We start from the raw sequence: 13,598 nt of genomic DNA on the forward strand, positions 1-13,598 counted from the left end.
CAATTTTCCTTGATGACAAAACATCAATGACAATTTTCCTTTGATGACAAAACATCAACGATGGGGTTTCCTGTTTTAAACAGATTTATTAGTAAAGGAGAACAACTGATTTTGCAGATTGTTTACAAGCCATCACAAATTTACACAATACATGACTTAAATTTACTGTTTCACCCTTGGCGCATGCTCACTACCTTACAGCGAATTCAAATTTCACCCTGCTAACACATATATACAAATATACTCACAATCACTGAACGCTGGCTCTTCGCCATTCTTACAAAGGAAAAAAATATAAACAAGCTCACCATTAAATGTTTCAAATGTCTTAAGTTTTTCTTAAAATGAGAAAATTTCAAATCTGAATTTTTATTATGAATTTTCCACATGTTCTCTTTAAAACGTGGTTGATTTTTCTAGGTTTTCATCGAGATTTTTTGTTATATCTTAATAACGGAAGGTACAGTTAAAGCAAAACAACTTTAAAAGGAATTGTCCATTAGAAAGGCTTGGGTCTGCATATCTTAATGACAACACCCTCACATAGAAGCAAGCGATATGTCCAAAGCCTGAAGAAGATGTCAGTCCTACAATATAGGTGTCATACGTCCAGTGACCATACAGTCTTGATACATACAGTCTTGATACCTACAACAGTCCAGCGTCATACATTCTCTTGTCATACCTAAGTCAAACGTTCATCATACATTTTTCTCTCCATGTACACACACTAGTCCAGCACTTGAGTTTCCAGTCATACATTCTATAGTCATACCCTAGTCAAACGTTCTTCATACATTTTTCGGTACATACACTGGATTTCACATCATTCATACAATAGATGTAGTCATAAACTTTGTGTCATACTTCTCTCAGACATTTATACAGATTCCTGTCCGACTTTCAAATACCTTAAATTTCCATTACAGACGTCTTTGAGACATTAATTTGTGACCACTGTTAACTAAATTTGATTCTCTTCAAACATAATGGCTGTACAAATGTTTTTTTTAGATCTGGGTTCAGCCACAATACTTACAACATCAATTCTAGATATTTGAAAATCAATTTGCCAGGACCGTAAAATCCGAGATTTCGGTGTCTATCACCATGGTTTCTTGAAAGTCCTTAATTCCAGAATGCTTTATTTCCTGAATTCATACTGTCAATAAACGATCTCACACTATCTTCTTGAACATCACCCAACATCAACATACACACACTACGATCTCACACCTCACACAAAGTCAAAATACACACACTACAATCTCATACATCACATGACACCATACACACACTGTAGCATCTCAAAATCATATGTCTCGATACACAAACTACAATCTAAAACATTACAAATCACCACACACACACTATGATCTCACACAACACCGCACACACTACTAAAAATCGCCACACACACACACACACTATGATCTCACACAACACCGCACACACTACGATCTCGCACATCATGACACCACACGCACACACTACAATCTCACACAACACTGCGATCTCGCACATCATGACACCATACACGCACACACTACAATATCATACATCATACATCACCACATACACTGTACAATCTCACACATCACACGTCAACATACACACACTATGACCTCAAACATCACATGACACCATACACACACCATACAACATTATATCACATATCACCAGACCATACATCCAAAATACAATCTCACATAATCGTACAACCAGAGCTGACAACAACCTTGGAGTTAAATGGATTGCTTTACCAAACATGTAAGTAAAAAGGCCACAAGACCAAATGATTACTAACAATTAATATTCACAATTTTAAATCGAAAGTTAATTCTCATTCTGAAATGAATCTCTTTTCAAGGAAACTTATATCACAATGTCAAAGGGAAAAACAAAACTGATTTCCAATTACATTACAGTTATCAGACTTTACAAATAAATAACTTCATAAAACAAGAAAACACAGTCAACAGACAGGTTGATCAGTTCCCTATAGTTTTTAAACTCAGTTTAATATAAAAATCAATATTTTTATAAACAAATGAAAGGCAGGTTTACTTAAATGTGTAAAAGCTATTCATGAAAGTAATAGCTTCGGAATCCTTCACACCCCTGATTTCCAATTACTAAGAATATTCTATAATTAAACTGACATCAACAGTAATACCTCTTTATACTGCCTCACCATCACTTATACTGCCAATATTTCAAGGTCTCCCCTCAACTTTTATTTTGTCTATTACATATTTCCCTTGATATATTGCCAGTAACGCCTCCTTATACTGCCTCCCCCATCACCTATACTGCCAATATTTCAAGGTCACCCCTCACCTTTTGTTTTGTCTATTACATATTTCCCTTGATATATTGCCAGCCTGTTTATACCATGATGTAACCCAGACAAATGGTGGCAGTATAATGAGGTTTTACTATTCATTATAAGGCCAGCTACATTTACTACAAATTCTGCAAATTCATCATAATGTACATCACAGAAAATTCACTCCCACTGATGTTTTTCTGGTATTTAACAGAAAAATATTAAATGTTACAATAACAGATAACAAAAAAAAAAAAAAAAAAAATACATGTAACATAAAAAAGAAAAAAAAGAAGACTAGATGTGTTGTGCAGATTCCGGCGCAACAAAAAGTTCTTATATTAAATTGAAACATGACCAACCAAGCAATTCTTGAAGCTATTTGCATATAACTGGTACACAGAACCTAATACTTGTATATTAAATGTGCAATCATAGTACTGTGTTAAGTGCAGAGTGAAAAGAAAATTATTTAAAATAAATACAGAAATGGACTTTATCATCAGTAAATAACAGATAATGATTTCTGTAAATAACAAATTACTTTTTTTCTACAGAAGCCAATCGTGTTTTACCAGCAAAAAGAACAGAAACATTAGTGCATCGAAAATAACATAAAATTGACTAAAATGGACTAAGAATGAACTAAAATTGACTAAAGGTAGGAAAAACCAGACTAAAACCAAAGTATTCTGACCACCACAAGATCAACCGACATTTGGACTTTTTGCACCTATATTTATTTAGCTAACAGAAGCAGTCCAAGTCAAGGCCTCCAAGCCATGCTTATTACACAGCATGCCAAGCAAGGGTCTAAACGCGGGTAGATTGATGTGTCTACTCAGCCCAAGCTTTAAATACACCAGATTTATTGAACAAAAACGGGAGAGTCAGAAAAATGAGAATTTTTTAGTCAGTAAGAAACATGCCAACTGTGTTAATCTTATCAAATCTACTTAATGAAAATGGTTTTATTTTATTGGCATTTCTAAAATTTTGAAGTTTTGAAAATTTTACTTATATTGATAATTAATTTTGACCGACTAATATTTTTACTGATATTGGAAACTGAAAATTATAAACTTTCATCCCAATTTATAGACAGGATGGATAATTTGTTTCCCAAAGTGCTCAATTCTTATTTCTAGATTTTAACATGAGGACTTAAACCCCCAATCAATGGTTGCTTTTGCAGTAAAAAGTCAAAAAAAAAAATAAAAAAAAATCAAAAAAAAAAAATTACCACAGGTTACCAATGACAGTAATTCCTAAGCTTGTCAACTAGCTTTCTTTTGTAAAAAAAAAAAAAAAAAAAAAATAAGATCTTGCTTTTTTCAATCTGGTTCAACCATACATAACCAAGCTTCCAATTATCTTAACTCCTGTTGTTTCCCCCACATACGTTACATGTGATATGGAATCCTTCATCAGAAAAACATCCTAATCAAACAAATTTTGTGTCCAATGAGTGGTTGGGGTATGTGGATGTTCGACTGTGAGATTTGATTTTTAAGATTTGATGTTCGGCTGTGAGATTTTGACTGATATTTTTTTTTATAAATTTAACGGATCTTGATACAATACCATCATATTTCACAAAGATACCTTCAACATCCTCTCCCTCACATCAATTGCTCATCTAAACTCTCAACATTCATCAGGCATGAAAACTCTGTAACATTAACAAAATCAGTAAAGTTTGAGCAAGCCCCATCACATACAAACTTAGAAACTGGAAAACATAACAACTTCTGTTTGAGTACAAAAATAGGTATGCATAAAAAATTAACTTATTGGAGTATATATCAAGAGCAGATTTAAAAGCACTGCAGTTAACAAATTTCAACTTTAAGATTTGTTTTTATGTATAGAATTTTCATTTTTCAATGAACAAATGTACGTCAGATTTAATTTGATTAAATGACAATCATATGGTAATCACAAGGTTTTAAATTAATATATATACATGTATATAAAGTTTGATGATAAACAGTCTATATTTTTTGTTTAAAATTTTCTTAAATATGCAACACAAGGAAAAAAACATGACCTACCCTACTCTGACTTATAGAGAACAGTTCAACTCTGACCTTGACATAGACTTTGACCATGAAATGTTCTATGACCTTGACCTCAGTAATGTTCTAAAATTGGTGTATGATGCCTGTTTATCTTTCATAACCAATGATTAAAGAAGATGAAGTCAATGTTTGACCTTTGAACTCTTGATGTGACCTTGACCCTGGGTGACCTTGACCTTGAGGTAGAACTTGTATCCTTGTACATGATCTATAATGTCTGGTAATGATCCATTTATTGTGAGGAGTCAGAGTGGATATTTTTATCAGTTTTTTCTCTGTCACTTATGACAAGGATGGCTAACACATTATAGGGATAGAAGAACAAGAGAAGATATCACAGAACCTCAAATCCAGCAGACTCTCTGGTGAATTGACAGAATTAATAGGCAAATTTATCCCAATTATCAAAAAATTTTCCTTCTAAACTCACTTTCAACCGACGGCTGTAAATTCAAAATCTGTGAAATTACTCTGTTGTCAAGGAATCACTTTACTGTTGAGGTGTGTTTGTAAACAAAATTGTTTTTGTTGGTAACCTGAATTTTTTTGCTGTTTAAAAAATCCATTAAAAAATGTTTATTTCAAATTCAGTGTAGAGTAGAAAATCAAAGCTACGCAATCTTTACACACAGTCTGATTCATCCTAATTGATACAGTAACGATTCATTCTAATTAATACAGTAACAATTCACCCTAATTAATACAGCTCTGATTCACCCTCATTAATATCGCTCTGATTCACCCCAAATAATACAGTAACATGTTTGCCCTATTTTTTTTTGTGGTAAGTCTCTCAGTTCTGACACATGTACACAGCTCAGAATCAACAAAAACAATAACAAAGAGTCAACATATTAAATACAACAGTCAGAGGAATTCTTCATTTAACTTTTTATTGGTTTCTGTAATTATTTTCTGACTGATTTGATAATACAATGTATATATATATATATCTATGACAGAATGAAATTATATTTAAACTACCAGTAAATGACAAGCAAGATTAACAGTTAATTTCATATATGAAACAGATTGTTTTTTTGCTATTTATTATTATTTTTTGTTAAGATCAAAAATATTTATTCGAGTGGTTTGATGAAGCTATGGTATCACACTAATTAACGGGGCTCAAGTCGCTGATCGGACATTAAAAATTACGGAAGTCACCTGCCCAACCAAGTGGGTAGTCTTCGGGTAAGCCAGTTTTCCCTCACAAGACACCTAGCTCCTGAGCCAACAAAAATGATTTGTATAAGACCCCTCACTCTTCAATGCGGGCCAACGAGAATGATTTGTATAGGTTAAGCTTAATTGTTTTAACAATTTTTGTAAAATACCTAAATTTCTTTTAGATTTTGGAAGGATCAATTTTTTAAGAAATGTTACTTATTCTAATTTTGTAATAAATGCCTGTCATCTTTACCATATATAACAGTATATATGTAGTTACTGAGGAGATTGAAGTAAAATGTTACAATACACAAAAAATAATAACCTGTATTTTCTGGAATTTTTTATTATCTATAGACGGCAAGATCAATATCTTCAGAAACAATTAAAGGTTTCTCCCAGATATTTCTTTTCATTCCATTTTCGAAAATTTGTGAAATTTCAAAAAGACTCAATAACAGAATCTTACAGTAATTCCTGAATAAATTTAATGTTAAAATAATTTAGATTCAAACAGGATTTTGAAACATATGCACCATACAAAGATAAAAAATGGCCCTACTCATAGCAACTGTGTTGATTGTCATTGGCACCCTTTGTCAGGATTACGATACAAACTTTTGGCAAACATTTTAATCTTTTTCTGACATACCCCGGTAATCAAAAGCATAACCAGTAAATATTGGTAGATTAATTCTCCTGATTTGAGAAATGTGATATTTTTATTAATTTTTCCTTTTGAGAATAAACTACTTCTAAAAATATTTCAATAGATGAGTTTCAATTAATGTTGAAAATGATTTCTGAAATATCTAAATTCTAAAGTTTCAACTAGCGTATTGTATTATATACTAAATATCTAGTTTCTTTTTAGGTTAATTATAATTGTTTGTTATAATCTAATTCCATTAAGGTATACAAAATGTTCAAATTTTTTTAAACTTCTGACACCAAATGTGCAATTGGACCTTTTGTTAACTCTTTGCTGTCTCCATAAAAATCGTCCAACAAACTTTTTTTTTCAAAAAATTTATTACATAAATTTCTCATACTCCAGATCTCACATGAAAATTCTTGATACATAACATTTGATAATGTTAAGTTGATATTCTGATGCTTAAAAACATCACCTCTATTAGGAGCATATAATTATGTTTTTGCCTTAAACAAAATTATTATATTTGTCAATTCAGAAAAAAACTGGCTTAGTATGTATTGTTGAGACTTTCCAGTCTAATAATTTTACTGATATTAAGGATTTAGGTAACTTTTCTCTGACAAAATGAATCTATTTTTAGTATACAAAGGGAAGTAATCCAGTATCGGCCTCATTTCTAAGCGTGCAATGCGGAGATGTAAGTTCTAGAAATTGTGCAATTTAAAAGCAGAATTAACTATTTATTCAGATCAAAAACAAAAAAATAATTTCAATTAAGAACTTTGAAGCCCAGCAATTTCCCCATTAGCATTAATAAAGCACAGTGAAATTCAAATAAAGTGTTCAGCAAGAGAGAGAGAGAGAAAAAAAAACAAAAAATAACCCAGAACTGTGGCATAACATTGTATATAATAGTACTTATTAATCTGACAATGATAGAAGTCAAGAGAAGAGAACTAACGAGTTTATTGATAATTCCATGTAGACCCAGTATCCAGTGACAAAAAACATCATTTATTTCAATAAAACAATTCATATGCACTTTAATTTATTATCATTCAAGGACATTTCAAACGAATAGAAAACTACAATAGGTATTCTAAGAAATTTTCAATATGAAATTCACAGAGACCGCAAGACCTCCTTTTGAATTGTGAACTAAAACTTTAATTAAAATTTCCTTCATAGAAGTCAGTTTTTTAATCAATCTAAATTTCAATCTAAATTCAACAGAAAACAACTGTGAATATTTTGCATTTTAATTTGCTGTAATATTCAATGTTCAAGTCTGCTATTTTAATCTTCTGATAACACCTTAAGAATGATGCATATGAATTGGTTAAGAGTTGTAAATTGACTTTAAATGTCTTCCAATTTAATTTCATTAACTTGCATTTATTAAAACAAAAAAATATGACAATAATAATAAAAAAAAAAAAAAAAAAACTTTTCTAAAAAGAGATCACTGAATTTTTACAATTTAAAATCAAAAACATTAAATTAATTGCTATTCTGATGATATAGTTGAAAACTGAAGTCCCTAGTTTTTTCCCCCTAGTACCTGTTAAACATCCAATCATCACTAGTACTGCAATAGATATACACACCGAGATCCTTAACATTCAAGTTCTCTAGCTTCCACATGTTCCTCCTTTACGGTAGCGATAAGACTTAAACAACCAAACAACATATACGCCTGGAAATAGCACGATATTCCGCGATTTGACATTAAATCTGCCATTGAAAAGTTAGCCGATTAACCCATTGATATTTTGTACGTTAATTTGAGGCGGCTGCCGCCATTGGTCGTTCATCGATGACTCCATTTTCCAGTGAGCTCCTCCCACCTTGATAACGCAGAACCTTGTAACAGCGCTGGCAGACTCGCTCCGGGGACATGAGATTTTGTTGAGGGATTGATGTGTAGTAGTTTGTACAGTCGTGACAGAAGATGTTTCCACAGTTCCTGTATGTAAAAGGCAACACTCAATAGTTGTACTTCTGTATTTTGTGCATCAACGATGAAAGTGGGGACCCCCGTAATGTTTAGAGATGCTAATGGACGTTAAGAAAGAGTTTGTCTTAATGTAATGTTCCTATGTAGTACAATTTATCAAAACAGAAAAATATGTAACTTTAAACCAATAAGTAGACAGTGGTGAACATCTTTGATAAGAGATGATAAACTAGAAAATGTCTGTATTAAACACATAAATGCCTCCTGCTGCCACTTGACACCCCGAAACCTCAGCAGTTCCCAAGATTAGCTAGTTACATTGCATCAGGACGGGACAGGACTGACTTGGGTAACTTTGGTTTGGTTTGTTTTGCTTAACGTCCTATTAACAGCCAGGGTCATTTAAGGACGTGCCAGGCTTTGGAGGTGGAGGAAAGCCGGAGTACCCGGAGAAGAACCACCGGCCTACGGTCAGTACCTGGCAACTGCCCCACGTAAGTTTTGAACTCGCAACCCAGAGGTGGAGGGCTAGTGTTAAAGTGTCGGGACACCTTAACCACTCAGCATCTGCAGCCCCTCTTGGGTAACACTTTATGCCTCCCCATTTCATGGCGGGGGCATGAAAATGTTCAATGCATATATAACAACTCATAACCCTGGTGTTATTTATAGAAACTCCTTATGACCTTTAACATGATCATAACTGCAGCACCATATAGTCAATGGTTACATGATATTGTAATATCATTACAGGGGACTAAAGTTTACTGTAGGATTACAGGGGACTAAAGTTTACCTGTAGGATTAATGGGGACTAAAGTTTACCTGTAGGATTACTGGGGACTAAAGTTTACCTGTAGGATTACTGGGGACTATAGTTTACCTGTAGGATTACTGGGGACTATAGTTTACCTGTAGGATTACTGGGGACTAAAGTTTACCCAAAGGATTACTGGGGACTAAAGTTTACCCAAAGGATTACTGGGGACTAGTTTACCCAAAGGATTACTGGGGACTATAGTTTACCTGTAGGATTAATGGGGACTAGTTTACCTGTAGGATTACTGGGACGAAAGTTTACCTGTAGGATTAATGGGGACTAGAGTTTACCTGTAGGATTACTGGGGACTATAGTTTACCTGTAGGATTACTGGGGACTAAAGTTTACCTGTAGGATTACTGGGGACTAAAGTTTACCCAAAGGATTACTGGGGACTATAGTTTACCCAAAGGATTACTGGGGACTAAGTTTACCTGTAGGATTAATGGGGACTAGTTTACCTGTAGGATTAATGGGGACTAGTTTACCTGTAGGATTAATGGGGACTAGTTTACCTGTAGGATTACTGGGACGAAAGTTTACCTGTAGGATTAATGGGGACTAGAGTTTACCTGCAGTGATGTTTCCTGTTAATCATGCCAAAGCTAAGATCACAGTTTCCACAGTGAGTAACTGCATGGTCCGGCACCCACTTTACCAACTTTGATTCTGTATCGTCAATTTGTTCCCAACTGACATCAGATGCAGCGTTACTACAGCCACCTAGGGATTGGAAGTCACCGTATCCTGTTGCCTCTGGTAACAACAGCTGTAAAATAAAAGCCATTTCACTTTTACTGTCTGAAAAAACATTTAGGGTTTTGGAGGTGGAGGAAAGCCGGAATACCCAGAGAAAAACCACCAGCCTATGGTCAGTACCTGGCAACTGCCCTTACGTAGGTTTCAAACTCGCAACCGAGAGGTGGAGGGCTAGTGATAAAGTTTCGGGACACCTTAACCACTCGGCCACCACGGCCCCATTTAGGAATGGTATCTGTATTGCCTATGAAAATCATATTGCTACATATTGCTGCCATCCTACTCACCATTTCTGCGGCAGAAACAAAAGACGAATCACCTGCTTACAAATATTAGAATCAAGCTCCCAGTTTCGTTTTTTTCATATATTATGTAAATATCAAAATGAAATTCTTATTAAACAACTAACAAAGATAAAAAACTTAATTTAAGATACCATTTACATATTTTGGAAGAAAATAGCTATTGCTTCCCTATTAGAAAAATACGGAGGAAATATTGGTAAAAATTTCCCGGTGTTTTAGCTTCGTGTTTCCGTATTTGAAATGATTGTTTGGCACGACGGGAAAAGAAATGTGTCCATTACGAAGTTTTCATATGGATTTGAAGACCCAACAAATTAATTAAAATACGTGTATTTTTAAATTGTACCGCGATACATTATTTTCCATGTTCACATTGCAATAACTGGTACAGGCGATATTTATAGAATCCTTCTTGAGACACCCTGGTATATTAGTGCATGATCTGTTAAAATTGTATCAGGGGTCTTATATTCATATGACCTTCATCAAGGGTCATATTGTTTTGTTCAAGTCAGTATGACGTCCTTAAAATTCTTGAAACTGTGTTTCATTCATAATTGTAATTTATCAAAATCTAAAAATGGATAAATTTGAGATACGTATATGGCCCTTTACGTCTAGGAACTCCATGTTGGAGATATATATGTCCTTGTTCCTCTAAACAATCGACATGTTGTAGGAAAATACTTAGTATTTACCATGTCGTCTTTGGCTAGGTCGAGAGCACACCGTCCTGCCCCGCTACAGGCTGACGCATGCTGTAACAGTAGAGCCTGGGCGTTAGCCAGGTGTGACTTTAAAGCCTGGATTTGGCGCTCATAATCAGTCTCTATCTGGCGCATCCTCTGTTGAACAGGTTCATGAAAAATTGTCAGGCCGTCTATGTCCAGATGTCGACCGATCCCGCTAAGATGGCGTTGTAATGGTACCTCGGTTGACTAAACCGAAAAAAAAAAAAGGAAAATGATTAGAATTTTATGTTAAACTTTGTTTAAAAGCATTAAAAAGTGACAAATTTCATATAGTTAAAATAATTATTTTGCACATGTACTGTTCTATGACATTTCATTACAAATATAATGAAGGTTATTAAATCTGAGCTGTTTATATAAAGCTTTTAAAAGTTATTGAACTTTTTTTTCAGAAGAAATATAATTTATAACAAGAGGTCCAATGGGCCTGCATCGCTCGCCAGGTAGTGTTGGGAATTGGAAGAGATCATAATTGGAGAATGTTTAATGAATCTTTGAAGCAATTTGACCCCTGTAACCTTGAATATAGGTCAAGGTCATTTCTTTTCGTAAACTTTGTCAGGCCTCATCCAAGGAACCTATCAGCCAAATATCATGACTCTGGAGTCTTAGTTAGTGAAAAGAAGTTGTTAAAAAGATTTTATGATATTTGACCCCTGTGTGACCTTTCTTCTTGCAATCTTTGTAGCTATAAGCTTAAGGCCTCACCTAGGGAACCTGTCATCCAAATATCATGCTCATGACTCTTTGAGACTCTGGTTAGTAAGAAGAAGTTGTTTATATGGAAAAGTTGATGCGGATAGACACCAGACGGCGGACACTGCACCATGACATAGCTAGCGTGGCCCAAAGTGCCAGGCGAGCAAACAAAGGTTGCCTCACTAATTATATACAAATTCTCCTTACCTTACAATCTGTACCCGGTGTTGGAGGACATGTAGAGTTTGGAGTTTGTGAGCTAACGGGAGTCGGAAACTGTGTGGAAGGGGAATGAGAGCCTCCATTTGGAATACTGGACAGCTTACCGCACCCGTTGGAGCCACAATCGAGCCGCAGCGCCGGCGGCTGTGATAATAGACACTGCTGCAGTTGCAGAAGGTTGGCCGCCTGCCGCACGCAGTCCACGTGGACATGGGAGTTACTTATGTCACTGGTACTCGTACTGATACTGGAACAGCTCTCCAGCGACTTTATTTTGGTCACAGTTTTATTATTCCTACAATCACTATCACAGTGTAAGTTTTCTTGGCTACATGACGTCACTCGGCCGTGAGGTCGGTCAGCGCACCGTGACGTACTACCTCGGCAGTGTTCGCATTCCTCCTCACACAGGGTGTCTGTGGAGCTTTCTATAACAAGTTCGCCCGACCCTGATCTATCGTTTCTTTCCACACTGTCAACTTTCACCGTCTGACAAGTTTTATCTTCAGTCTCAATTCCATTGCTATGTCCATTACATATCACATTTTCACCGTTTACCATTGTCGACTCATTGTCCATATATCCATTTGTCAAGGGTTGTAGCCCCTTTTCTTCCGGTCCGTTAATCAATGGGAGTTGTTCCCCTTTGTCGTCCCCTTCTTCCTCCACACCACTGTCAACATTTTGGAGTTCCGCTTTGTTACTGTCCTCGGTAGAGTCACTTTCTCCGTTCATTTGAATTTCACTGATCTCGTTTTTTCTATGGCTACTGTCGCCATCACTTTTGTCACGATATTCATGATCCTGTCCGTTCACCACTAAACTTATCTCGCCGTTCAGGGCATCAGGAGCAACCTCCGATTTATTAATAGAATTTGGAATGCTGGTACCATTTGAATTTTGCTCTGTATCTTTGCCCGCGAAGTGGAGTGCCTGATCGGCAAAGTCCAACGTGATGTTGGGATCACTTTTTCTTCGACTGGGACTAGCGAGAACTGTCACCACCTGATCATGGTTTGCAGCTAAATTCTCACAAGATCTTGTCTTCTGCAAGTTGGAACGCTCTGGTTCGGAGACGAGAGACGGTTTGTCAAGAGCTCCTTCTTCTGGCCCCATGGAAGAGGAGTTGTTTGACAAGAAGACAGCTCTCCAAAGTTTTATACTTCTGATGTGGCACGAGGGATAGAGTACCTGCAGCAAATTAACATTGAATTGAGTAATGTCTTGTCAAATTCTTCAGATTTAGTTGTAAAAGATGATTTCATATAGAAAATACTTGTCAATGTTTTTTGGGAGTTAATTCAATTTGTATACAGTCAAATCTCATTATCCAAAAATCAATTGTGTCAAAAAACTTCATCATTCTAAAGTAAATTGTGTCAAAAAACTTCCAGATGTTTTGAATATTAACTAAAGGTAACCGATAATTGGAAACTCAAAATTGATTGATTATCAAATACAATTGGTTTCTAAATTTAGCACAGAAATGTCCTTTTGTAGAAAATTTATGTACATCTCAAGTAATTAGCACAGAAATGTCCTTTTGTAGAAAATTTATGTACATCTCAAGTAATTAGCACAGAAATGTCCTTTTGTAGAAAATTTATGTACATCTCAAGTAATTAGCACAGAAATGTCACAAACAATGCATTAAACGGCTCTTAATATAATCACTAAAATTTAAGATCAACCACTTCTTCGTAATATTACAATGATATGTGAAGACAAAGATTTACAAACAATTCCAGAAATTTTTCGATTAATTGCCTTTTTCAAAATCATTAATGATAGCTTTTTTTTTTTTTTTTACTGATTTTCTATTATTTTCGATCATCGATCCATCGCT

At 35.0% G+C, this 13,598-nt stretch overlaps 1 protein-coding gene across 1 annotated transcript in view; it reads right to left on the bottom strand.

The window, feature by feature from the left end:
• Positions 1–7,697: 7,697 nt before the first annotated feature.
• Positions 7,698–13,598, bottom strand: part of LOC117332429 (myotubularin-related protein 3-like) — a 34,818-nt gene continuing 28,917 nt past the window's right edge. Inside the window, exons 13-16 of the mRNA XM_033891328.1 lie at positions 11,738–12,943; positions 10,778–11,017; positions 9,588–9,784; positions 7,698–8,204 (exon numbers count right to left, since the gene is read on the bottom strand). Coding sequence (XP_033747219.1) covers positions 8,018–8,204; positions 9,588–9,784; positions 10,778–11,017; positions 11,738–12,943 — 1,830 coding nt within the window. The 3' untranslated portion in view covers positions 7,698–8,017. The remainder of the gene's footprint in view (positions 8,205–9,587; positions 9,785–10,777; positions 11,018–11,737; positions 12,944–13,598) is intronic.

The sequence above is a fragment of the Pecten maximus genome, chromosome 8, assembly GCF_902652985.1.
Source record: "Pecten maximus chromosome 8, xPecMax1.1, whole genome shotgun sequence".
Taxonomy (NCBI): Eukaryota; Metazoa; Mollusca; class Bivalvia; order Pectinida; family Pectinidae; genus Pecten; species Pecten maximus.